At 36.5% G+C, this 24,414-nt stretch overlaps 1 protein-coding gene across 4 annotated transcripts; it reads left to right on the plus strand.

Annotated features, from left to right (window-relative positions):
• Nucleotides 1–1,315: 1,315 nt before the first annotated feature.
• Nucleotides 1,316–23,311, plus strand: LOC130992207 (pectin acetylesterase 8-like). Of its 4 annotated transcripts, none has more exons than XM_057916759.1 (14): nucleotides 1,321–1,579; nucleotides 1,784–1,917; nucleotides 2,004–2,086; nucleotides 2,213–2,342; nucleotides 2,419–2,492; nucleotides 2,623–2,709; nucleotides 2,841–2,965; nucleotides 3,053–3,113; nucleotides 3,276–3,329; nucleotides 3,414–3,491; nucleotides 17,499–17,583; nucleotides 17,689–17,825; nucleotides 17,937–18,125; nucleotides 23,214–23,311. In XM_057916759.1, the coding sequence occupies exons 2-14, from the start codon at nucleotides 1,785–1,787 to the stop codon at nucleotides 23,238–23,240; spliced, it is 1,263 nt and encodes a 420-aa protein (XP_057772742.1). In that variant the 5' UTR covers nucleotides 1,321–1,579; nucleotide 1,784; the 3' UTR covers nucleotides 23,241–23,311. The 4 variants fall into 4 exon arrangements, with proteins under 4 accessions (XP_057772744.1, XP_057772742.1, XP_057772741.1 ...); XM_057916758.1 differs by having other exon boundaries at nucleotides 1,323–1,548; XM_057916761.1 differs by lacking the exons at nucleotides 17,499–17,583; nucleotides 17,689–17,825; nucleotides 17,937–18,125; nucleotides 23,214–23,311 and adding exons at nucleotides 3,663–3,747; nucleotides 3,857–3,993; nucleotides 4,154–4,447 and having other exon boundaries at nucleotides 1,316–1,548.
• The last annotated feature ends 1,103 nt before the right edge of the window (nucleotides 23,312–24,414 follow it).

Here is a 24,414-nt window from a genome sequence, read left to right on the forward strand (position 1 = left end):
TCCCACCATCCTCTTTAATATTTTATCCTTACTAACACTCTTTATTTATAAAAAAAACCACTCAAAATTCAATCTCAACCACTCATCTCATAAAGTGGTGGAACCTTTTCTCCACTACATCAAAATCATCACCAATTTTATTAAATCTCGTGCCCAAGCAAATTGCCATAATCTTGGCGGATGGAGGGAGTATAATTTATCACTGATTATAGTATAATTTATTTCATTCGATACGGTATACTAGTTCGGTATATACCGGATATACCCAAATAACCGGTATATACCAATTCAAATAATACGGTATTCTCTTGTTGACCAATTCAAAGTTCAAACTTCGCTAATGAGAAGACGTAATTGTCTAACTGTACGAAAAAACAATTTTATGGTTAATTTAAATATAATTATATATGCATATTATGACGTGAGTAAGATGTAGATAAGTAATGTGTTTTGGGAAGAAAGTAAAAGTTTCCATCAAATAAGAGAAAAACTACAAATGACACATTTAAAAATAAAAGAATAAAAAATAGTAGTAAAATAATAGCTCAAGTATATTTTTTTTTTCTGAGGAAAGCTCAAGTATATTATATGCATGATAAAATGCTTACAGTGAATATTGTCTGTAAAAGTTAAGAATTCCAAAGTCATATAAATATAGAATATATAAATAGAAGACCTAAATATTACTACTTTTTTATAATTAAATATAATTTAACTTTGTATTACCTTATTATTATTTATAAATAATTGTTTATAGTTATAATACTAGAGTTTTATAATAAAATTCAATGTGGAAGGGCAGTTGGGTCCATTCCAATCCAAATAGTTGATTATTTATCTCTCGTCCCCTTCCCGCCAAGATGATAGAGCGATTGATTACAAAATCACTACCTCTAAAATACCCAAAATATCCCTTCCAAACTCCACCACCACCATCACCACCACCGCCGCCGCCGGAAGTTACTGTGCTTCCTCCCCGTGGAAAAAAATTAAAATAAAATTATCGGCTCTGCTGCTAATGCCATCGTGCCCATTTCTAGCAAGTTCAATTTTCACTATCTCTCTTTCCCTTTTCTGAAGACAAAATCACATCAAACGCAATTAATTCTCCTAAGAAAAAGAGCTCTTGGCTGGAAATGGCATTTTCTCCCTTTTCGTCTCCTCGCCCATTTCCAGCATGCACTGTGCGGTCTGCTGATTCTCGAGAAATCGATTATGAAATTGATTTTCTCACGCAAGTGGAGATCATTTAATCTCATCCGATGAAAATAAAGATTATCCATCGTTTTTGGCCGGAAATTGAATTCTCACCTTTACTTTCTCCTTCCCCATTTCTGGGAAGTTTTAACTTTTGTGATAAATGCACGGTATGGGTTTCTTAGTTGAAATCAACTCATATTAAGCTTGCAAGTTCTGCTTCCTTCCCTCCCTATAAAGAGGGCTCATACTTAGCATTCAACCTCACCATTACTTCCAGTTTCTTTCAAGCTTCCTCACACTCTCCTCTTTTTACCCAATCCTCTGTTTTCTCTTCAAAAGTTACACAAGGTTTTCTTTCTTTCTAATCTCTGAATTCAAAGTATGTCAGTCACTTTGTTTAAATTGTTTGAAGCTATGAAGTTGTTGTTTAGTCTAGAAAAAGTTAACACAACTAAGTCGAATCCCTCTGTATTTGGCTGTTTCAAAAATTTAGTTGTGTTAACTTTTGCTGTTTGTTGTGACTGTTTCCAACACTTTGTCGAATACTAATCATATTTTTTTAATATAATTTGTGTATTTAAAGAATGGCGAAAGGCAGCATCACTATAGATGGTTGGCTGAGTTTATTGATTTGTTCACTTGTGATGAATGCTCAAGTCCATGGCGATACCCTCGCCCCTGTTACTATTCTAGACAGCGCCATCCCTAAAGGAGCAGGTTCAATATTACTTATTTGTTTACAAGTATGTATATATGTATGTGTATATTGACTACATAATTAGCTATTTCCTTTGTTGTTATAGTTTGCCTTGATGGGAGTGCACCAGCGTACTCTTACGCTGAGGGATCTGGAGACGGAGCTGATAGTTGGATCGTGTATCTGCAAGTACACTCTCTTTAACATTACTTGGAAAAAAGTTTAAATTTTCTCTATGCCATCTTCTTGTTCTTAAGCTTACATTTTTCATCTTTTATATTTGATGGATAAAAATATTTTTTCATTTTATTCTAGGGTGGTGGATGGTGTTACAACCTAACCGATTGCTATAGCAGATCACGTACATATTTAGGGAGTAGTCACTTTATTGCTTCTCAAACCAACTTCTCGGCTTTACTGGATTTAAATTGCACATCTAATCCGGGTATATACATGTCCCTTTCAACTGATGTATGATCTTCATTTTATTGGATGACAAATCTGATTTCTTATTCTTATAGATTTCTGCAATTGGCACAAGGTTTATATTACTTACTGTGATGGCTCATCATTTATGTCAGATATATTGGACTCCGTAAGTGTTTGGTCATTTGCTTGTTCTTTTTTTTTTTAGCATTATGCTTAGAGATAGAAAACTTAACCAAATTTTGTAGTATTTGATTTAGGTCGATTACGGTACTCACCTATTAATTTTTGTATTTCAGAAGACAAACCTCTCCTTTCGAGGTGCAAGGATTTTCAATGTTATGATGGAGGAAATGCTTGCTAAAGGAATGAGAAATGCCAAGCAAGTACGTATGGTTTTTGTTGAACTTTTCTGCTTTATTCACTTTATTAATTAGATGTATAGAGTCTAAATATGCAAATATAACATAGAGTTATTTTTACTTCATAGCTGAACTTATAATTTAACTGTTTACAGGCTATACTCACTGGGAGCTCAGCAGGTGGACTAGCTACTATGTTACACTGCGATAAGTTCCGGAAACTCTTCTCCAATGCTACTCGAGTGAAGTGCATTTCCGACTCTGGCTTTTTCCTTCATGGGTAAGATTCAAAAACTCAGTAAAAAAAATTACATAATTTTATATACTATAACAAAAATATAATTCATCTGATATGTTTTATTGACAGAAAGGGTCTGCGTGGAATCCAGTTCAGGGAATATTTTTACGGCTATGTGATAAAAACACATGTATTATTCTGTACTTTTCTGCTTCTTATTTAAATTTCAGATGTATTGTTTCTGATTTTTGGTGCATAAAATCTCATTACATAACTAGGATGTTCATAAGGTTTTATGTTGACATATCATAACTGTAATATTTTTTTTTTCCTTTTTGATGTGGGCTTGAAGGAGTTGGCCAATTCTTTGCCTCTCACGTGCACATCAAAGAGGAATCCCAACTTGGTGAGGAATTGTATTATGTATTATGATAAAATCTCATTGTTAAGTTTTACAGCTAACAATTTATCATGTTGATTTAAATATCAGTGCCTTTTTCCTGAATATTTTGCTGGGGATATTGAGACACCACTCTTTATACTAGAATCAGCTTTCGATCAATTTCAGGTAAGCTCATTCACTTATGTGAAAAAAAAAACAAAATTATATGTAATCGTTGAGCCATATTATTAACTACATCTCAATACAAAGTCTGGAGAAACATTAGTATATGTATAAGCTACATTACAATTGCTATAATTACTGATTATGGCTCAAATGATTTAATTTGTTCTGCAGCTTGGAAGCGTAGTAGGCAGCCACAGCTTTAGTTGCCTTAATAACCTAATGAGCTGCAATTCCACCGAACTAGGACTAATGAGAGGTACTATAATTAATTATTCCAGTTAAAAATCTTCAATTCTGAATTAATCAACTAAGTAACTAACAAAAAAAATATAAATTGTTTTCGTTTTCAATTTGTGTAATTTCAGATTTTCGAAGGACATTGATTGAGACATTAGTGGAACTCAAGAACTCTTCAAATAGAGGAATGTTTGTTCACTCTTGTTATCTTCATCCCCACTTCAACTCACAGGGATGGTGGACTAACATCTCTCTTGCAAATAAAGTAAGTTTTCTTTGTACTTACTTTTTGCCTTTCATATATTTCATCCTTTAATTTTATCTGTAATGATTGAGATTTATCAGACTATTTTCTGTTTTACATTAGGAAAAATTCGGGTATATGTTACATTTTTGCTCACTTATTTGGTATATGTGATTTGCAGACAATTGGAAAAGCCATTGGAGATTGGTACTATGATCGAAGTTCTATCCGAGAAGTAGACACTCAAAATGACTCACCACGAAATTGTACCAATATCCTTAGTCCGAAGTCGTTGCACATGAAATCTCTAGCAACACTGCCTCACAATAGGTTGAAGTTTATTTTCTTTTTATGTTTCCTTGTTGTATAGCCAAATCTGCAGTTTTTTTTAGGGTGATTAAGTTATTATCTTATTCGAAAATAGTGATGAATGGTTTATGTAATTAAATCGATTGTAGCATTTCGATCATCCACGCTTGTAGGAATCTAAGTTCCATATAATTAAACATCTTGTGGAGATATTATTTCTTCAATAGTTTATCCAAGTAAGGCATCCTTAAATGCATATGTACATAGGTTTCAACTCGTGATATTGAATCGACATATGTACATTTTCATATACCGTCATATACATATTGTCTGCATTGTATTGTTTTGTTTTGTCTTCTTCTTCTTTGAATGAATTAAACAATTCTGGTGGCATCAAATATCCATATTATACAGTAAATGCTCCATAGATTAATGGTCTTGGGAGATATTAATATATCGGTAAATTAATAATGTTTTATTTATAGAGTGTTTTTTTAATTTTGGAAATTATAATTTTAGATAAAACTAACAAAAAGAGTGTATGTTGTACTAATAACCAATGTTATTTTATTGGGGTTAATTGCATGAAAATACACAAACTTTAGTCACTTTTCCATTCTGCACACGAGTTTTGAAACTTACATTTTAAATCATGAACTTTGCATTTGTTTCAATTTTTCCTTAAAATTGATTTACCCCCAATTTGCTGATGATGTGGAGCCTATGTGGCAGTCGGAAGTGTGCCATTTAAACTGTCGTTCGACTAAGTAAACGACACCGTTTTTAAAATCAATAAACGACGTTGTTTTGCTCCAATTAACAAAAAATAGGTTTAAATGTGAAATTGTTCTTCATTTTCATCCCCATTTCGCAATTTCTAGGGTTTTCAATAGAGAAGTGACGCTAAGTTGAGGCTTTAGAGATGACAAAGATTAAAAATTAAATTCAAGGTTCCGATATATATAACATTTTCAAGGCTCAAGCACTGCTGGATCGCGCTACTAGCTGCTGCGGCGGATCTCTCATTGCCGTTTACCTTTTTCGACATGCTCTAGCTCAACTTCCTCCCAGTTCGCCGCCTTCTTTTCTACGGATTCCCCTGTTCAACTGATTGCTTCATCAACACAATCATTCCCGACGTCAAACGCTCTCTCTCCCAAGCCCTCAACTACTTCCCTCCTCTTGCCGGAAACTTCTTATATTCTTCGTCTTCCAGCCCTAATTTGCCTGAATTGCACTTCACCAGTGGCGATTCCGTCTTAGTAGTGTTTGCAGAAGCCTGAGGCGATCTCGATTACTTAATCGGAAAAGGACCGCGAGATGCTGATAAGTTCCACCACCTCATCCTGAAACCTCCGCCGGCAATCCACGCAGCCGACGCCAGCTTGATTCCGATATTGTGCAAGTGACGATGATCTCTCTAATGCCCTAAATTGAGGCTTTAATTCGAGATAGTACCCTAAACGATGCCGTCCTACAGCAAAACGCAGTGTTTTGACAACCACTATCAAAACAATGTCGTTTCCGTTGTGCCACGTCGTTTTAATTAATGACATGTTACATACGCGTGACATGTTTAAAGACACGTCAGCTTTCCGACTGTCGGAGTTCAATTTTATGGAAAAACTGGAAGACATGCAAAGTTCATGATTTAAAATGTAAATTTCAAAACTCGTGTACAGAATGAAAAAGTGACTAAAGCTCGTGTATTTTGATGCAATTAACCCTATTTTATTTGATAAAATAAAAAATAGAGATAATATTCATTATATTTAATTTTTTAATTAATAATTTCGTCTATTTGATTCTACAACTATAATAAACTTTTTTTAAAATAGTATTAAAAAAATTAATAAACTCTATAAACTAATAAATTTCTTCTATCTCAACTTGGGTCAAATTCAAAAATCATCATTCACAATGAATAATAAAATAATTCATTCACTTGACATGCCAATATCTATCCTTTTGAAGATTCTAATATTTTTAACAAAATAAATTCATATATGTATTATTCTTGTAACTAATGATGATCAAGCTGAAAATGATTCAAGATCCTTTGAAAGCAATCACAAAAAAGGAAGAATTGACAACAACAATAACTTTTCACATTTTTTTATTACAACTGAAGAACTCAACATAAGAACTTTTAGATGCAACTAAAAAAGGTTAATTAGAGATCAAATCCATCTAAATTTCAATTTCAAGAAAACTCTTACAACAATAAGTTCATATCTTAACAAGTTAGCATAACATTCATAATTGTAATTATTATTCTAAGAATTGCTAATGTATAATATTAAAGGGACTTATATATTTATAAAAGAGTTATATAATAAATTATTATTTTATTCAAATTGATGATTTTTTGAACTACTCCCTCCGTCCCACGAATCTTGACACGTTTTCTTTTTTGGACCGTCCCACGAATCTTGACACGTTTCCTTTTTGGGCAATAATTATTACCTTCTCTCTCCTACTTTATCATCTTTATTATATTTTATCTCCTACTTTATCACTTTTATTACCTTCTCTCTTATACTTTATCAATTTTATACTTTATTAATTACACACTTAAAACACTAATCTACAACTCCTTAATTCTCGTGCCGAACTCAAATGTGTCAAGACTCGCGGGACGGAGGGAGTATTATCCCAAGTCGAGATCAGAAAATTTAATAATTTATAGAATTTATTAATCTATGGAGGAATTATATTAATTAAAGAGGATTTATTGTATATAAAATTTATTAATATGGAGCCATTATGCCTCTTTTTTAATGGAGTAGTTTATCAAGGCATCCTTAAATGATAAATAAATGAGTTTCAAGGGATGCCATTAATTCGAGTTGTAACATTTTTATGTAGCATCCTCTGAATAGTATAAATAAGAAGTAACAACGGCTTCTATTTCCAACAAAACTGATGAAAAGACTAAGATGATGATGAAGATTATGTTGTTTATGATAATTAATGGCACATTAATGTTGAATTCGGGTGCAGATAAATGTTACAGATATATGTCACCGGAGTGTGTGGATGCAACTTTTACAGCTTTGTGCCAAGATATTTGTGCACCAATAGGGTCCACGATTACCGTTAATGGCAAGGTTGATTGCTGCGACCAAGTTCTTCATAGTCTTGTAGGCTCTTGTATTAATGTAGAAATGGTTAATGAAGCTGCAGGTTTCTGCAGATTGGACCCAACTAATGTTTTGTCTAGAAGTAATCATATTCTCGCACATTGTGCAGATGATCTCTATCCATAGTCATCATATTTTGCTACACCGCGCCATCTGCTGCGGATTAAATAATGGAAATGGTTTCCGGATTAAGTAATGGAAATGGATTTTACTAAATAGTGCATGCTTAATTACATAGTACTATAGTGATGAGCTACATTCCTATGCATTCTCTACCTCCGAGTCCCTAAATCCCCTAATTTCAGCCTCCAATCCCTTTGATTTCTGGCGAGCAGCAGCGATCAATAGGCTGCTGCCGCCGCCGATGCTCACCTTCAGATTAAAAAGAAAAAAAAGAAAAAAAAGAAAAAAATGAACGGTGTTAACGTTCATTAAATAACTAAATGAATTTGCAAACTAATCGACATTGTAGGGTGTTAAATGTGGCAAACAATGTCATATGATTATTTAATTTATTTTTGCCCCAAGGGAAACAACCTTGAAACAGAAGAAGTCTTCAAAAGAATTTCGTATAAAATAATACTCCCTCCGTCCATGAAATAAACTCTTATTCGCCCTTAAGACGAATATGTGATTTCCAATAGAAATAATTTGATCCATCAAGAATCGGAGGCCCAAGCAGGGATTGTTAGATCTATTGTAGGACCAAATAAAATTTGTTGCTCTCGCAAATACACAAATGTTGAAGATTATTAACTAGAATAATTAATTATTTAGTACCTCTGCTTAGTCCTAGTTCGGTGGAATTGCAGCTCATCAGGTTAGTAATGCAACTGAGGCTGTGGCCTAATACGCTTCCAAGCTGCATAACAAATTAAAATAATTGGTTAATAGCCCAAAAATATATGAACTTTCACCGAATTTGCATATTGCACATGACCTTCAAAAATAGATTCAGAATACACCACCTTTTAATATAATCGCAAATTGCGGCGTTTAAAAGCGGGCAACTGACGGAAACGGGTAGCGACGCAGCTCAAGTTTGGAAGGCTAAGACCCCCCATAAGGCAGCTGTGACAGCATGGAGAGTATTGCTTAACAGATTGCCTACATGTGACAATTTGCTTAGGAGAAATGTTGCAATTGGGTCCGAAGAGAGATGGTGTAATTCATGTGTGATGCAAGAAGAAACGGCGGAACATATCTTTTTGCATTGCCCCAAAGTTGAGATGGTCTGGGATGAAATTTTTCAATGGCTGGACATTAAAACAGTAAAGCCTAAAGGTATTATTCAACACTTTAAATCCTTTGTCTTTGGTGCTAGAAGGAAGAAAGGGAGAAAACTGCTTCTTGCTCTTTGGGTTGGGATTGTTTGGCTGATTTGGAAATATAGAAACGAGAGCAAGTTTGAGGGTAGGGCGTGGGATGCTAAGAAGCTTGTTTTGGAATTTAAGGGTAGAATCTGGAGTTGGAACAAGATCTACCAATTCGTGGATGTCAATGTTCCCTTATCCTCTTGGTGTTCTTGTGAACATAAACTCTCTTTTCTGTAATACTCTTGGTATCTCTGGTACCTTGGGTTCTCTCTTTTCTTTGTCAATAAAGTTTCTCTTTTACTGATCAAAAAAAAAAATATAATCGCAAATTGCACCCGCATTGACTAACATCTTGATCGGTGGTGACGTGGCTGTCGGATTTTGTTGACGTGGACGATTTTTCGATATAGTAAAACGACGTCGTTTTGTAAAGCTCTTTTAAATTAAAAAAAAAATCAAAAAATGGAAAGCACTCATCGTCACTCATTCTGCAAGAACTCATCGTCGCTCATTCTGCAAGAACCCCTTCTTCTCCAAATCTTTGTTGTCTTCCTCCTGGGCCTGCGAACCACCCAGATCCAGATGAGGCGTCGCTTCTCCAAATCTCGGTGACCGCTACGGAAATTAGGATTTCGAAGGGCGCCAGTCCGGATCTCAAAAATTAGGGCAGGAGAGGGCGGCGGGACGGCGAAAATCGTGGGTGAAGAGGGAGACGGCGGGGTGACGAAAATTGAAGCACGAGGAGAAGTAATTGGTGTGTTGGACGATGCGCCTCTGCAAGGACGATGAAGGAAGAGGGGTTTGCAGGAGGGCGAGGCGGCAGCGACTTTGGGGATCTAGAGCTTTAGGCGGCGGCGGTAGGAATGGAGCAGAAACGTGTGTGTGTATGTCTGTGAGAAACGAGAGAAGAAGGAGATCCTCGATTGTGGGCAGTGGAGATCTGCGATCCAGTGAAACAGAAGGCGTGGTGGGCTGGATTGTGGGCGGCGGCGTCCTTGGACGCCGTTGTAGAAATCGATTGTGGATTCTTGCTGCTGGGGGTTTCTCTGAGGGAGGGTGGGGCGATGGCAGATTCTTGCGGTTGGGGTTTCTCAGAGGGAGGGCGGGGCGATGTCGGAGGCGGTGGGGTGGCGCCGGATTCAGCAAGAAGGGAAAGGAGCTGGGGTTGGTGACGGGGGCTTGGGGGTGGAGAGAGGCCAGACTTTTCAAAAGTTTATTTATTTATTTATTTTTGAGGAAATTCTTAAAATATCAAAATAGAAGACAATTTAATTTCTATTCAAAACGACGTCGTTTTGAATACATGTCTTGCAATCGTGTAAAAAATGCCACACATAATGCCATGTAATTTAAAATAATTTCCACGTCATCACCGGTCAAACATAAGAGTGATCGGAATTTTCGCCGTGTGTAATTTGCGATTAAATTAAAATGTGGTGTATTTTGGGGCTATTTTTGAAGGTCATGTGCAATTTGTAAATCCGGTGAATGTTCGTGTATTTTTTGGCTATTAACCCTAAAATAATTTGATTTAAAATCTCATTGCTAAGTTTTACCGCTAACAATTTATCATGTTGATTTAAATATCAGTGCCTTTTTCCTGAATATTTTGCTGGCGATACCCTTGTCCCTGTTACTATTCTAGACAGCGCTATCCCTAAAGGAGCAGGTTCGATATTATTTATTTAGAAGTATGTATATATGTATGTGTATATTGACTAAATAAGTAGCTACTTCCTTTGTTGTCATAGTTTGCCTTGATGGGAGTGCACCGGCGTACTCTTACGCTGAGGGATCTGGAGACGGAGCTGATAGTTGGATCGTCGTGTATTTGCAAGTAGACTCTCTTTAATTAACATTACTTGGAAAAAAGTTTAAATTTTCTCTATGCTATCTTCTTGTTCTTAAGCTTACATTTTCCATCTTTTATATTTGATGGATGAAAATGTTTTTTCATTTTATTCTAGGGTGGTGGATGGTGTTACAACCTAACCGATTGCTATAACAGATCACGTACATATTTAGGGAGTAGTCATCTTATTGCTTCTCAAACTAACTTCTCAGCGTTACTGGATTTAAATTGCACATCCAATCCGGGTATATACATGTCCCTTTCAACTGATGATATTTGATCTTCATTTTATCGGATGATAATATTAATATGATTTCTTATTCATATAGATTTCTGCAATTGGCACAAGGTTTATATTACTTACTGTGATGGCTCATCATTTATGTCAGATATATTGGACTCAGTAAGTGTTTGGTCATTTGCTAGTTCTTTTTTTTTTTAAGCATTATGTTTAGAGATAGAAAACTTAACCAAATTTTCTAGTATTTGATTTAGATTGATTATGCTACTCACCTATTAATTTTTGTATTTCAGAAGACAAACCTCTCCTTTCGAGGTGCAAGGATTTTCAATGTTATGATGGAGGAAATGCTTGCTAAAGGAATGAGAAATGCCAAGCAAGTATGGTTTTTGTTGAATGTTTCTACTTCATTCACTTTATTAGTGAGATGTGTAGAGTCTAAATATGCAAATATAACATAGAGCTATTTTTACTTCATAGCTGAACTCTTATTGTTTACAGGCTATTCTCACTGGGAGCTCAGCAGGTGGACTAGCTACTATGTTACACTGCGATAAGTTCCGGAAACTCTTCTCCAATGCTACTCGAGTGAAGTGCATTTCCGACTCTGGCTTTTTCCTTCATGGGTAATATTAAAAAACTCAGTAAAAAAAATTACATAATTTTATATACTATAACAAAAATATATATAATTCATCTTATATGTTTTATTGACAGAAAGGGTCTGCGTGGAATCCAGTTCAGGGAATATTTTTACGGCTATGTGATAAAAACACATGTATTATTCTGTACTTTTCTACTTTGTGTGCTTCTTAACATAACTAGGATGTTCATAAGGTTTTAATGTCGACATATCATAACTGTAATTAATATATTTTTTTTTCCTTTTTGATGTGGCTTGAAGGAGCTGGCCAATTCTTTGCCTCTCACGTGCACATCAAAGAGGAATCCCAACTTGGTGAGGAATTGTATATGTATTTTGACAAAATCTCATTGCTAAGTTTTACAGCTAACAATTTGTCATATTGATTTAAATATCAGTGCTTTTTTCCTGAATATTTTGCTGGGGATATTGAGACACCACTCTTCATACTAGAGTCAGCTTTCGATCAATTCCAGGTAAGCTCATTCACTCTTATGTGAAAATATAACATTCAAATGGAACAAGAACCAAAAACAAAATTATATGTAACATATTAACTACTTCTCACTGCAAACGAAATCTGGAGAAACATTAGTATATATGTATATGCTACATTATTTAGTTGCTATAATTACTGATTATGGCTCAAATTATTTTAATTTTTTTCTGCAGCTTGGAAGCGTATTAGGCAGCCACAGTCTCAGTTGCCTTAATAACCTAACGAGCTGCAATTCCACCGAACTAGGATTAATGAGAGGTACTATAATTAATTATCCCAGTTAATAATCTTCAATTCTGAATTAATCAACTAACAAAAAATAAAATGTTTTCGTTTTCAATTTGTGTAATTTCAGATTTTCGAAGGACATTGATTGAGACATTGGTGGAACTCAAGAACTCTTCAAATAGAGGAATGTTTGTTCACTCTTGTTATCTTCATCCTCACTTCGACTCACACGGGTGGTGGACACGCATCTCTCTTGCAAATAAAGTAAGTTTTCTTTGTACTTAAATTACTTTCTCCTTTCATAGTAACAAGTTACACTAAACGTAAGGAATACATATATTTCTTCCTTTAATTTTATCTGTAATGTTTGAGATTTATCAGACTATTTTCTGTTTTACATTAAGAAAAATTCTGGTATATATATAACATTTTTGCAGATCAATTAATATACTTAATTTCTAGCTATTTGCTCACTTATTTGGTATATGCAATTTGCAGACAATCGGAAAAGCCATTGGCGATTGGTACTATGATCGAAGTTCTGTCCGAGAAGTAGACAGTAAAAATGACTCACCACGAAACTGTACCAATTCCCTTGGTCCGAAGTCATTGAACAAGAAATCTCTTGCGACACTGCCTCACAATAGATTGAGTTTTATTTTCTTTTTATTTTTTCTTGTTGTATAGCCACATTTGCAGGTGTTTTTAATTAGGGTGATTTAGTTATTATCTTATTCGGAAAACAGTGATGAATGGTTCATGTAATGAAATGGATTGCAGCATTTCGGTCATATAATTTAAAAATATTGTGGAGATATTATTAATTTCTTTAATAGTTTATGCAAATAAGGCATCCTTAAATCATCAAATGCATATATACATAGGTTTCAACTCATGATATTGAATCGACTCTTCGTACCATTTTGCTTAACAAAAACGTACAAGATTTCAGCACATAGACAACACTAAATAGACAATAATGATCGTAAAAATAAAAATAGGGAGTATATTAATTCTAATCGCTTTTTATGTAAATAAAAAATAGGGAGTATTTTACTCTTAATGAAATTGTAATAGAAAATAAATAAAAGAAAAATAAATTAAATTACAAGAAGATATAAATAAAAAATCTGAAAGAAGTTTTTTTGACATTCATTATTTAGTAAAAATCATTTCCATTATTTAATCTGCAACAAGTGGCGCACTGTAACAAAATTTAATCTGATGATTATAGATAGCTACCATCTGCGCAATATAAGAGAATATTATCACTCCTTAAGTTAACATTAGTTGCGTTCAATCTGCAGAAACTTGCAGCTTCATTAACCATTTCTACATTAATACAAGAGCCTACAAGATTATGAAGAACTTGATCGCAGCAATCAACCTTACCATTATGGGTAATTGTGGGCCCTATTGGTGCAGAAATATCTTGGCACAAAGCTGTAAAAGTTGCATCCACACACTCAGGTGACATATATCTGTAACATTTATCTGCACCCGAATTCAAGATTAATGTTCCATTAATTATCACAAACAACATAATCTTGATTATCATCTTGGATCTAAAACCCATATATGCTTAGTCTTTTCAGCAGTTTTGTTGAAAATAGAAGCCGTTGTTACTACTTACTTATACTATTGAGAGGATGCTACATAAAAATGTTACAACTCAAATTAATGTCATCCCTTGAAACTTATTTCTTTATCATTTAAGGATGTCTTGATAATCTACTCCATTAAATATAGAAATAATAGCTCCATATTAATAACTTTTATAAACAATAAAACCTCTTTAATTAAGACAATTCTCGATAAATTAATAAACTGATCTAAAAAAAGAGATTACACAAATCCCCTAAAATGAGAATAAGAATGAACCTTGTCAAAGTTTAGAATACCTCAATTGATCTTTTCATAGTGATGAAATAGACGAAGACTATTGGTTGTTAGAGCTTCTTCTTCCACCATTTTCTGAAATCTCTCTACTTGTTCCATTTTCTGAAAATGAACTTCAACTTGAAGGTCTTCATTCCCCACACTCTCATTGCCGAAACTGCAGCACTCACACTACACTTGTCCAATTGAATAAGTCTTAAGTGTTGGTATTTCTCCAATATCACAAGGAATCTCACTCAACTTAGGTACTTCTGAGATTTCCAGAATCTCAAGCGCCGCAAATTGGGAGCTCTCTGCACACCAATAAATCAAATCATTACATTCACAAATCCTCAATACTTTGAGGCAAGGGAATTCCTCCTCAACAAGCTCCCACTCGGCTCCTTTCACCGAATGCACTTCTAAAGATCCAAGATGGGCCAATGATTTAATCATCATGGTCAAATCTTCCCAATCAAGATGACAATTCCACAAGCACAATTCCTCAACTGAACTTGGGAATCTGAACCTTCCAACACTGTAATCACACGTGAATTATTGATTTGTTCACTTGTGATGAATGCTCAAGTCCATGGCGATACCCTCGCCCCTGTTACTATTCTAGACAGCGCCATCCCTAAAGGAGCAGGTTCGATATTACTTGTTTGCTTACAAGTATGTATATATGTATGTGTATATTGACTGCATAACTTGCTATTTCCTTTGTGGTTATAGTTTGCCTTGATGGGAGTGCCCCAGCGTACTCTTACGCTGAGGGATCTGGAGACGGAGCTGATAGTTGGATCGTGTATCTGCAAGTACACTCTCTTTAACATTACTTCCAAAAAAATTAAATTATCTCTATGCTATCTTCTTGTTCTTAAGCTTACATTTTCCATCTTTTATATTTGATGGATAAAAATGTTTTTTCATTTTATTCTAGGGTGGTGGATGGTGCTACAACCTAACCGACTGCTATAGCAGATCACGTACATATTTATGGAGCAGTCACCTTATTGCTTCTCAAACCAACTTCTCAGCTTTACTGGATTTAAATTGCACATCTAATCCGGGTATATACATGTCCCTTTCAACGGATATTTGATCTTCATTTTATTGGATGACAAATTTGATTTCTTATTCTGATAGATTTCTGCAATTGGCACAAGGTTTATAGTATTACTTACAGTGATGGCTCATCATTTATGTCAGATATATTGGACTCTGTAAGTGTTTGGTCATTTGCTAGTTCTTATTTTTTTATTTTTTTATTTTTTTTATTTTAGCATTATGTTTAGAGATAGAAAACTTAACCAAATTTTGTAGTATTTGATTTAGGTTGATTATGCTACTCACCTATTAATTTTTGTATTTCAGAAGACAAACCTCTCCTTTCGAGGTGCAAGGATTTTCAATGTTATGATGGAGGAAATGCTTGCTAAAGGAATGATAAATGCCAAGCAATTATGGTTTTTGTTGTATTTTTCTACTTTATTCACTTTATTAGTTAGATGCGTAGAGTCTAAATATGCAAATATAACATAGAGATATTTTTACTTGGTAGCTGAACTCTTATAATTTACTACTATTGTTTACAGGCTATACTCACTGGGAGCTCAGTAGGTGGACTAGCTACTATGTTACACTGCGATAAGTTCGGCCGGAAACTCTTCTCCAGTGCTACTCGAGTGAAGTGCATTTCCGACTCTGGCTTTCCTTCATGGGTAATATTCAAAAACTGAGTATAAAAAATTACATAATTTTATATACTATTACAAAAATATAATTCAGTATTATTTTTTATTGACAGAAAGGGTCTACGTCGAATCCAGTTCAGGAAATATTTTTACGGCTATGTGATAAAAACAAATGTATTATTCTGTACTTTTCTGCTTCTTATTTAAATTTCAGATGTATTGTTTCTGATTTTTGGTGAATAAAATCTCATTACATCACTGGGATGTTCATGAGGTTTAATGTTGACATATCATAACTGTAATATTTTACTTTTGTTTTTTTGATGTGGCTTGAAGGAGTTGGCCAATTCTTTGCCTCTCACGTGCACATCAAAGAGGAATCCCAACTTGATGAGGAATTGTAGTATTATGTATCATGATATATAAAAGAGTAAAATTTTGAAGTAGCCAAAATGAAGCATAAAACACAATTTATGGCCACACATTGAAAAAACACAAATTTTGGCCATTTTTATTGATTTGGACGTTTTTGCCCTTAATGAGGCGGACTGGGTAGGATCAGACACGCGGGTCGCGTGCCGGGTCGGGTGCCATCGGAAATCCAAAATAAAACCAAGTAAAATAGTCATTTTGGCACTTATGGCACTAATAGTGCTAGTGCCATAAGTGCCAACGAAAATTCAAAATAAAACTAAGTAAAATGGTCATTTGGGCACTTATGGCACTAATAGTGCCATAAGTGCCATACGTGCAGCACAAATACAGAAACAACAACATCATTTAAACCCTAAATGGAACATCTAAACCCTAGGGGGAAGTGTGCACTTATGGCACTTATGGCACTAATAGTGCCATACGTGCAGCACAGATCAGATCAGATCTGTCGATGACTGAAATCGAAGGAGGCGGAGATCAGATCTGCCGATGGAGGAGGCGGCGCAACGATCAGATCAGATCCACCGCCGCCGCCTCATCAGATCAGATCTGCCGCCGTCGCCGCCTCATCATCTGTCACCTGACCAATCCCCCCTCCACGCGTTTCAGAGGATCGTATCTCCTCCACCGCCGCCGCCTCATCCTTTACTCCGACGAATTCTGCCGCTGACTTCTGCTCGGCGCCGCTGCGATCAGATCTGCTCCGGTGACTTCTACTCGGCGCCGCTGCCGCGTAGCCGCTGGAGAAAGAGAGAGGGAGATGAGAAGGAGAGAGGAGATAGCGCAGCCGCTGGAGAGAGAGAGAGGGAGATGAGAAAGAGAGAGGAAAGAGAGAGAAGGGTAGAATAGTCATGACATACAAAAAATGGCTAAAATTTATGTTTTTTCAAATGGTGGACAAAATTTGATGTTGTATGTTGAATAGGGCCATTCGGCCCTATTGTTTCTATATAAAATCTCATTGCTAAGTTCTTACAGCTAATGATTTATCATATTGATTTAAATATCAGTGCCTTTTTCCTGAATATTTTGCTGGGGATATTGAGACACTACTCTTTATACTAGAATCAGATTTCGATCAATTTCAGGTAAGCTCATTCACTCTTATGTGAAAATATAACATTCAAATGGAACAAGAACAAAAACAAAATTATATGTAACATATTATTAACTACTTCTCAATACAAACAAAATCTGGAGAAACATTAGTATATATGTATATTCTACATTATTTAATTGCTATAATTACTGATTACGGCTCAAATTATTTTAACTTGTTCTGCAGGTTGGAAGCGTATTAGGCAGCCACAGCCACAATTGCACTAGTAACCTAATGAGCTGCAATTCCACCGAACTAGGACTAATGAGAGGTACTACATAATTAACTATTCCAGTTAAAAATCTTCAATTCTGAATTAATCAACTAAGTAACTAACAAAAAAAATTGTTTTCGTTTTCAATTTGTGTAATTTCAGATTTTCGAAGGACATTAATTGAGACATTAGTGGAACTCAAGAACTCTTCAAATAGAGGAATGTTTGTTCACTCTTGTTATCTTCATCCCCACTTCGACTCACACGGGTGGTGGGCAAGCATCTCTCTTGCAAATAAAGTAAGTTTTCTTTGTACTTACATTCTGCCTTTCATAGTGACAAGTTACACTAAATTAAAGTTAAGGAATACATGCATTTGCTCACTTATTTGGTATATGTGCAATTTGCAGACAATCGAAAAAGCCATTGGAGATTGGTACTATGATCGAAGCTCTGTCCGAGAAGTAGACACTCAAAATGACTCACCACGAAACTGTACCAATTCCCTTAGTCCCAAGTCGTTGAACAAGAAATCTCTAGCAACACTGCCTCACAATAGATTCAGTTTTATTTTCTTTTTCTTTTTTCTTCTTGTATATGTTGGGAAATATACACAAATAATTCCGCCCATTATCAAATCGAAAGCAATATCAAAGATATAAATTATCTAAGACGGGAAAAAAAATGACACCGATATTTAACGTGGTTCGGCCAAACTGCCTACGTCCACGGACCCACCCCAATATATTAGAGAATCTCACAAAAGGAGGAGTACAACAATACCACACTGTATTTTGTATTTGCCTACGCAGAGGCTATCTCTCAACTCACTTTTATCACTCGTGTATAACTTCCACACTGAAGTTTTCTCTCACAAGTTTTTCTCTCTATCTCTCTATCTCTCTAGCTATCTGCTTTGATAGTTGTGTTTGGTGTTGTGTTTTGGCAAGTGCTGCGGAGGGGATTATTTATAGTGAAGGAATTGGAGGTGGTAGGTGAGATGTGGTTGGTGAGAGGTGGTTGGTGACAGCCATAAAAGAAAGCTGCCACCTTTGACTAACAATCTCCCACTTGAAGACTGATTTCAATCTGTCTTCACACCTCGATCAACGCAGCAGCCTTTCTGTCTTTGTCATTCTAGCAAACCAATTGAAGCTGAGCACAACTTCAATTTAACAATGGTTACTGCCTTTGTAAGCATGTCGGCTGGATTTTGAGCTCCTTGGATCTTTTCAAGTATTAACACCTCATCCTCCAACAGAGATCTGATGAAATGATAACGAAGTCCAATATGCTTCGTTCTAGAATGAAATGCTGAATTCTTTGCCAGATGTATCGCACTCTGACTATCGCTGTACAAGACATTCTTCGTCTGATCAAAACCCAATTCTGCCAACAACCCTTGTAACCAGATCATTTCTTTGCTAGCCTCGGTGATTGCCACGTATTCTGCTTCTGTAGTGGATAAAGCAACAATCTTTTGTATCTGCGAGATCCAACTAACAGCAGTCGTGCCAACAGTAAAGACATAACCGGTAGTGCTTCTCCTGCGATCTACCTCACCGGCAAAATCTGCATCTACAAAACCTTGTAGTGCTACATCACCTCGTCGAAAACACAAGCATTTATCAGTAGATCCACGTAGATATCTCAATATCCACTTTACTGCTTCCCAATGCTGCTTTCCTGGATTTGCCATAAATCTGCTCACAACTCCCACTGCATGAGCGATATCTGGTCTAGTACAGACCATGGCATACATCAGACTTCCAATGGCTGAGGCGTAAGGAATTTTAGCCATGAAGTCTCTTTCCTCCTTAGTCTTTGGAGAGTGCTCTTTGGATAGGCGAAAATGGTTAGCTAATGCTGAGCTAACCGGTTTAGCACTACTCATGTTGAATCTTTGCAAGATTCGATTGACGTAGTTGGCCTGAGACAACTGCAAAACACCTTTTTGCTTGTCTCTATAAATTCTCATCCCGAGAATTTGCTTTGCTTCTCCTAAGTCCTTCATCTCGAACTCCGCTGAAAGCTGCCTTTTCAACTTCTTGATTTCGTTCAAGTCTGAGCCGGCTACTAACATGTCATCAACATAAAGTAGCAAGATGATATAGCTGGACTCGAACCTCTTGAAGTAACAACAATGGTCAGCATTGCACTTCATGTAGCCATTTTTCTGCATGAATCCATCAAACTTCTTGTACCATTGCTTCGGAGCTTGCTTCAAGCCATACAGGCTCTTTTTCAACTTGCACACCAGCTTCTCCTTTCCTTTGACAGAGAATCCATCTGGTTGTTGCATGTATATTTCCTCCTCTAAGTCACCATTGAGGAAAGCAGTTTTCACATCTAACTGCTCTAGATGCAAGTCCTCCGTTGCGACAATACTCAGGACCGACCGGATTGTTGTCAACTTTACAACCGGAGCAAAGATATCTGTGTAGTCAATTCCTTCTTCCTGTTGGAAACCTTTGACTACCAATCTTGCCTTAAATCGCTTTGAACCATCATGCTCTTCTTTGATTCTGTACACCCATTTGTTGTGTAGAGCTTTCTTTCCTTTGGGCAACTCAACTAGTTCCCACGTCATATTAGAGATAAGAGATTTTATCTCTTCTTTCATTGCAAGCTCCCACTTGACAGAATCTCCGACTTGACATGCTTCTTCATAGAATTCAGGTTCACCAGCATCAGTCAGTAACATCTGATTCATGTACTTCCTGTTTGGAACATGAGGTCGAGATGACCTCCTGGGTATTGGAGTTGGAGCTGGAACTGGAGACTGTGGTGGATCAGCCTCAGAGTTGGGCTCTTCTGTCTGCAAACTTTCATCTGTTTGCTTCGATGTACTGCACTCTTCAGTATCATCTGGATCAACGTATGTTGGATCGTCACTTGTTGTGTCGGTGGACTGCACTGCATTCTTGTCCTTGTACATCACATTTTCATTGAATATGACATTCCTGCTTCGAATGACCTTCCTGTTTTTGTCATCCCAAAAACGGTACCCGAACTCATCTCCACCATATCCAATGAAAGTACATTTTAGTGATTTGGAGTCGAGCTTACTCCTGGCATTATCACTAATGTGTACATACGCGACACAACCAAATACTTTCAAGTGAGAAAGTTTAATTTCTTTGCCGCTCCAAACTTCCTCAGGTATTCTGTACTCCAATGGTACAGATGGCCCATGGTTAACGAGATATGCCGCTGTGTTGACAGCTTCTGCCCAAAATTGTGTTGGCAGTCCTGCATGTATCCTCATGCTCCTAGCTCTTTCTGTCAACGTCCGGTTCATGCGTTCTGCAACTCCATTTTGTTGTGGTGTTCCTGGCAACGTCCTTTCTAACTTGATGCCATCCTGGTAACAAAATTTCTTGAACGCCATATCTCCGTATTCTCCACCATTATCGGATCTCAACTTCTTTATCCGTAAGCCAGTTTCATTCTCCACCATGGCCTTCCACTTCTTGAACGCCTCGAACACCTCTGACTTGTGTCTCAAGAAGTAAACCCACACCTTTCTCGAGTGGTCATCGATGAAAGTCACAAAGTAAGACTTTCCGCCATTGGATGAAACTGCTGCTGGGCCCCAAACATCTGTGTGGACTAACTCAAGCTTTACTTGCTTCGGAGTTCTACCACTGGTATTGAAACTCACCCTCTTCTGCTTCCCGTAGATACAACTTTCGCAAAAGTCTATATCAACAGACTGAAGCTCTGGTAGTTTCCCTTTCGAATGCATATACTTGAGCCCTTTTCTGGCTCATGTGCCCAAGTCTTTGGTGCCACAATTTGCATTCTTCTTGCTATCAGCAACTGCAATTGTCACACACGCATTCATCGTTGTGTATAGGCTTCCAGTATCCTTGCCACGTGCAAGAATCATTGCGCCCTTAGTGATTTTCCAATAATCACCTGAGAAGTGTGTATCACATCCTTCTCTTGACAATTGCTTGACGGAGATCAAGTTCTTCCTCAACTCTGGAATGTGTCTCACGTCCTTCAATTTCCATACAGATCCATTGAGTTTGATCTGTACTTCTCCTATGCCCACCATGCTGCATGGGTGATCATCTCCGAGATATACTTCTCCGAAATTTCCCGACATGTAATTTATGAAGGAATTTCGATTCGAGGTGGCATGGAAAGATGCTCCAGAATCCAGCACCCACGACTCCATCGGACTGGTCACGCTCAGGACCAACGCCTCGCCTACATCTTCTGTTGTGGCTGCGTTCGCTGTCTTTTTGTGATCCTTTTTCTTCGGTGGCGCTTTACACTGATTCTTAAAGTGCCCGAACTCTTCACAGTTCCAGCACTGGATTGAACCCTTATCCGTCCTGGATTGGCTCTTTCCTCTGGACTTTGACCTTCCCCTGTTCTGCCTTCCTTTCGATCTTCCTCGATATTCCGTGTTCAGTGCAGTCCCTGACCCTGAAGTAGATGGAGATTCTTTCCTGCGAATCTCCTCGCTGATCATCAGATCTCTTACTTCGTCAAAGCGCAACTTTGCCTTTGCCGATGAAGCGCTAACTGCTGTCACTGTTCTGGCCCAACTTTCTGGCAAAGAAGATAGCAATATTAGGGCACGAACTTCATCATCAAACTCGATCTCCACCGAGCTCAGCTGTGTGGTGATCATATTGAACTCGTTCAAATGATTCTGCACTGGTGTGCTCTCGGACATTTTTAGATTGAACAATCGTCTCATCAAATGTACTTTGTTTGCAGTTGATGGTTTCTGGTACATCTCCGCCAGAATCGCCAACATCTCCTTTGTTGACTTTGCTCCAGTCGTGTGGTAGGCAACGTTCCTGGACAGCGATAAACGTATTGCACTCATCGCCTTTCTGTCCAGCAGCTCCCACTCGTCCGGATCCATCTTATCTGGTTTTTCTTTGAGGGGCTGATGTAGATCTTTTCCATAAAGATAATCCTCGATCTGCATCTTCCAGAAACCGAAATCCGTACCATCGAACTTCTCAATCGTAATCTTTCCGTCGCCCATCGTAACTGCTCCCAATTGATAAACAAGATAATTTTCTCAAAGTAATTCTTTTCTGATGTGGAGGTTCAGTAATTACTGCAACCACAGAGCATACTAAGAATTACAAAAGAACAATCACTGTTCACAACGAAATCACTATTCATGATGAATAGTAACAGCACAAGAAAATTATCAGACCGCCACAAACGTGGCTCTGATACCAGTTGTTGGGAAATATACACAAATAATTCCGCCCATTATCAAATCGAAAGCAATATCAAAGATATAAATTATCTAAGACGGGAAAAAAATGACACCGATATTTAACGTGGTTCGGCCAAACTGCCTACGTCCACGGACCCACCCCAATATATTAGAGAATCTCACAAAAGGAGGAGTACAACAATACCACACTGTATTTTGTATCTGCCTACGCAGAGGCTATCTCTCAACTCACTTTTATCACTCGTGTATAACTTCCACACTGAAGTTTTCTCTCACAAGTTTTTCTCTCTATCTCTCTATCTCTCTAGCTATCTGCTTTGATAGTTGTGTTTGGTGTTGTGTTTTGGCAAGTGCTGCGGAGGAGATTATTTATAGTGAAGGAATTGGAGGTGGTAGGTGAGATGTGGTTGGTGAGAGGTGGTTGGTGACAGCCATAAAAGAAAGCTGCCACCTTTGACTAACAGTATAGCCGCATGTGCAGGTGTTTTTAGGGTAAGTTATTATCTTATTCGGAAAACTGTGATGAATGGTTTATGTGTAATGAAATGGATTGCAGCTTTTCGATCATATGATTTAAACATATTGTGGAGATATTATTTCTTTAATAGTTTATGCAAGTAAGGCATCCTTAAATGCATACGTACATAGGTTTCAACTCATCATATCGAATCGACTCTTCATACCTTCATATACATATATATTATGAGCATTGTATTGTTTTGTTCTTCTTTGAATGAATTAAACAACATTTTATTGTGCTTGAAATTTTGTGTTTCCGAAAGAATGAACGAGGGTATTTCTGGAAGTGTGAAGTCAGTATTCAGAATATCTCATAAGTAACCATTTTGATAAACAAAAAGTTAATAATGACCGTAAAAATAAAAATACAGAGTATAGTAATTCTAGTCACTTTTTTTGTAAATAAATAAGTAAAAGAAAAAATAATTTAATATACAAGAAGATATAAATAAAAAATCTGAAAGAAGTGTTTTTTGACATCCATTATTTAGTAAAAATCATTTCCATTATTTAATCTGCAACAAGTGGCGCACTGTAACAAAATTTAATCTGATGATTATAGATAGCTACCATCTGCGCAAAATAAGAGAATATTATCACTCCTTAAGTTAACATTAGTTGCGTTCAATTTGCAGAAACCTGCAGCTTCATTAACCATTTCTACATTAATACAAGAGCCTACAAGATTATGAAGAACTTGATCGCAGCAATCAAGGCTAATCGTTGGCGCTATTGGTGCACAAATATCTTGGCACAAAGCTGTAAAAGTTGCATCCACACACTCTGGTGCCATATATCTGTAACATTTATCTGCACCCAAATTCAATATTAATGTTCCATTAATTATCACAAACAACATAATCTTGATCATCATCTTGGATCTAAAACCCATATATGCTTTAGTGTTTTCAGCAGTTTTGTTGAAAATAGAAGCCGTTATTTATACTATTGAGAGGATGCTACATAAAAATGTTACAACTCTAAATTAATGTCATCCCTTGAAACGGAGTATTTATTTATCATTTAAGGATGTCTTGATAAACTACTCCATTGAAAAAAGAAATAATGGCTCCATATTAATAAATTTTATATACAATAAATCCTCTTTAAGTAATAATAATTCTCGGTAAATTAATAAACTCTATAAACTG

The sequence above is a fragment of the Salvia miltiorrhiza genome, chromosome 7 (assembly GCF_028751815.1).
Source record: "Salvia miltiorrhiza cultivar Shanhuang (shh) chromosome 7, IMPLAD_Smil_shh, whole genome shotgun sequence".
NCBI lineage: Eukaryota > Viridiplantae > Streptophyta > Magnoliopsida > Lamiales > Lamiaceae > Salvia > Salvia miltiorrhiza.

Excerpts from the sequence above, each read along its gene's own strand:
- LOC130992207 (XM_057916759.1), top strand. The coding sequence starts at position 1,785 with ATGGCGAAAGGCAGCATCACTATAGATGGTTGGCTGAGTTTATTGATT. Across the intron at positions 2,710-2,840 it reads GAATGAGAAATGCCAAGCAA|GCTATACTCACTGGGAGCTC; the intron begins GTACGTATGGTT and ends AACTGTTTACAG. Across the intron at positions 3,492-17,498 it reads CAGCTTTCGATCAATTTCAG|GTTGGAAGCGTATTAGGCAG; the intron begins GTAAGCTCATTC and ends CTTGTTCTGCAG.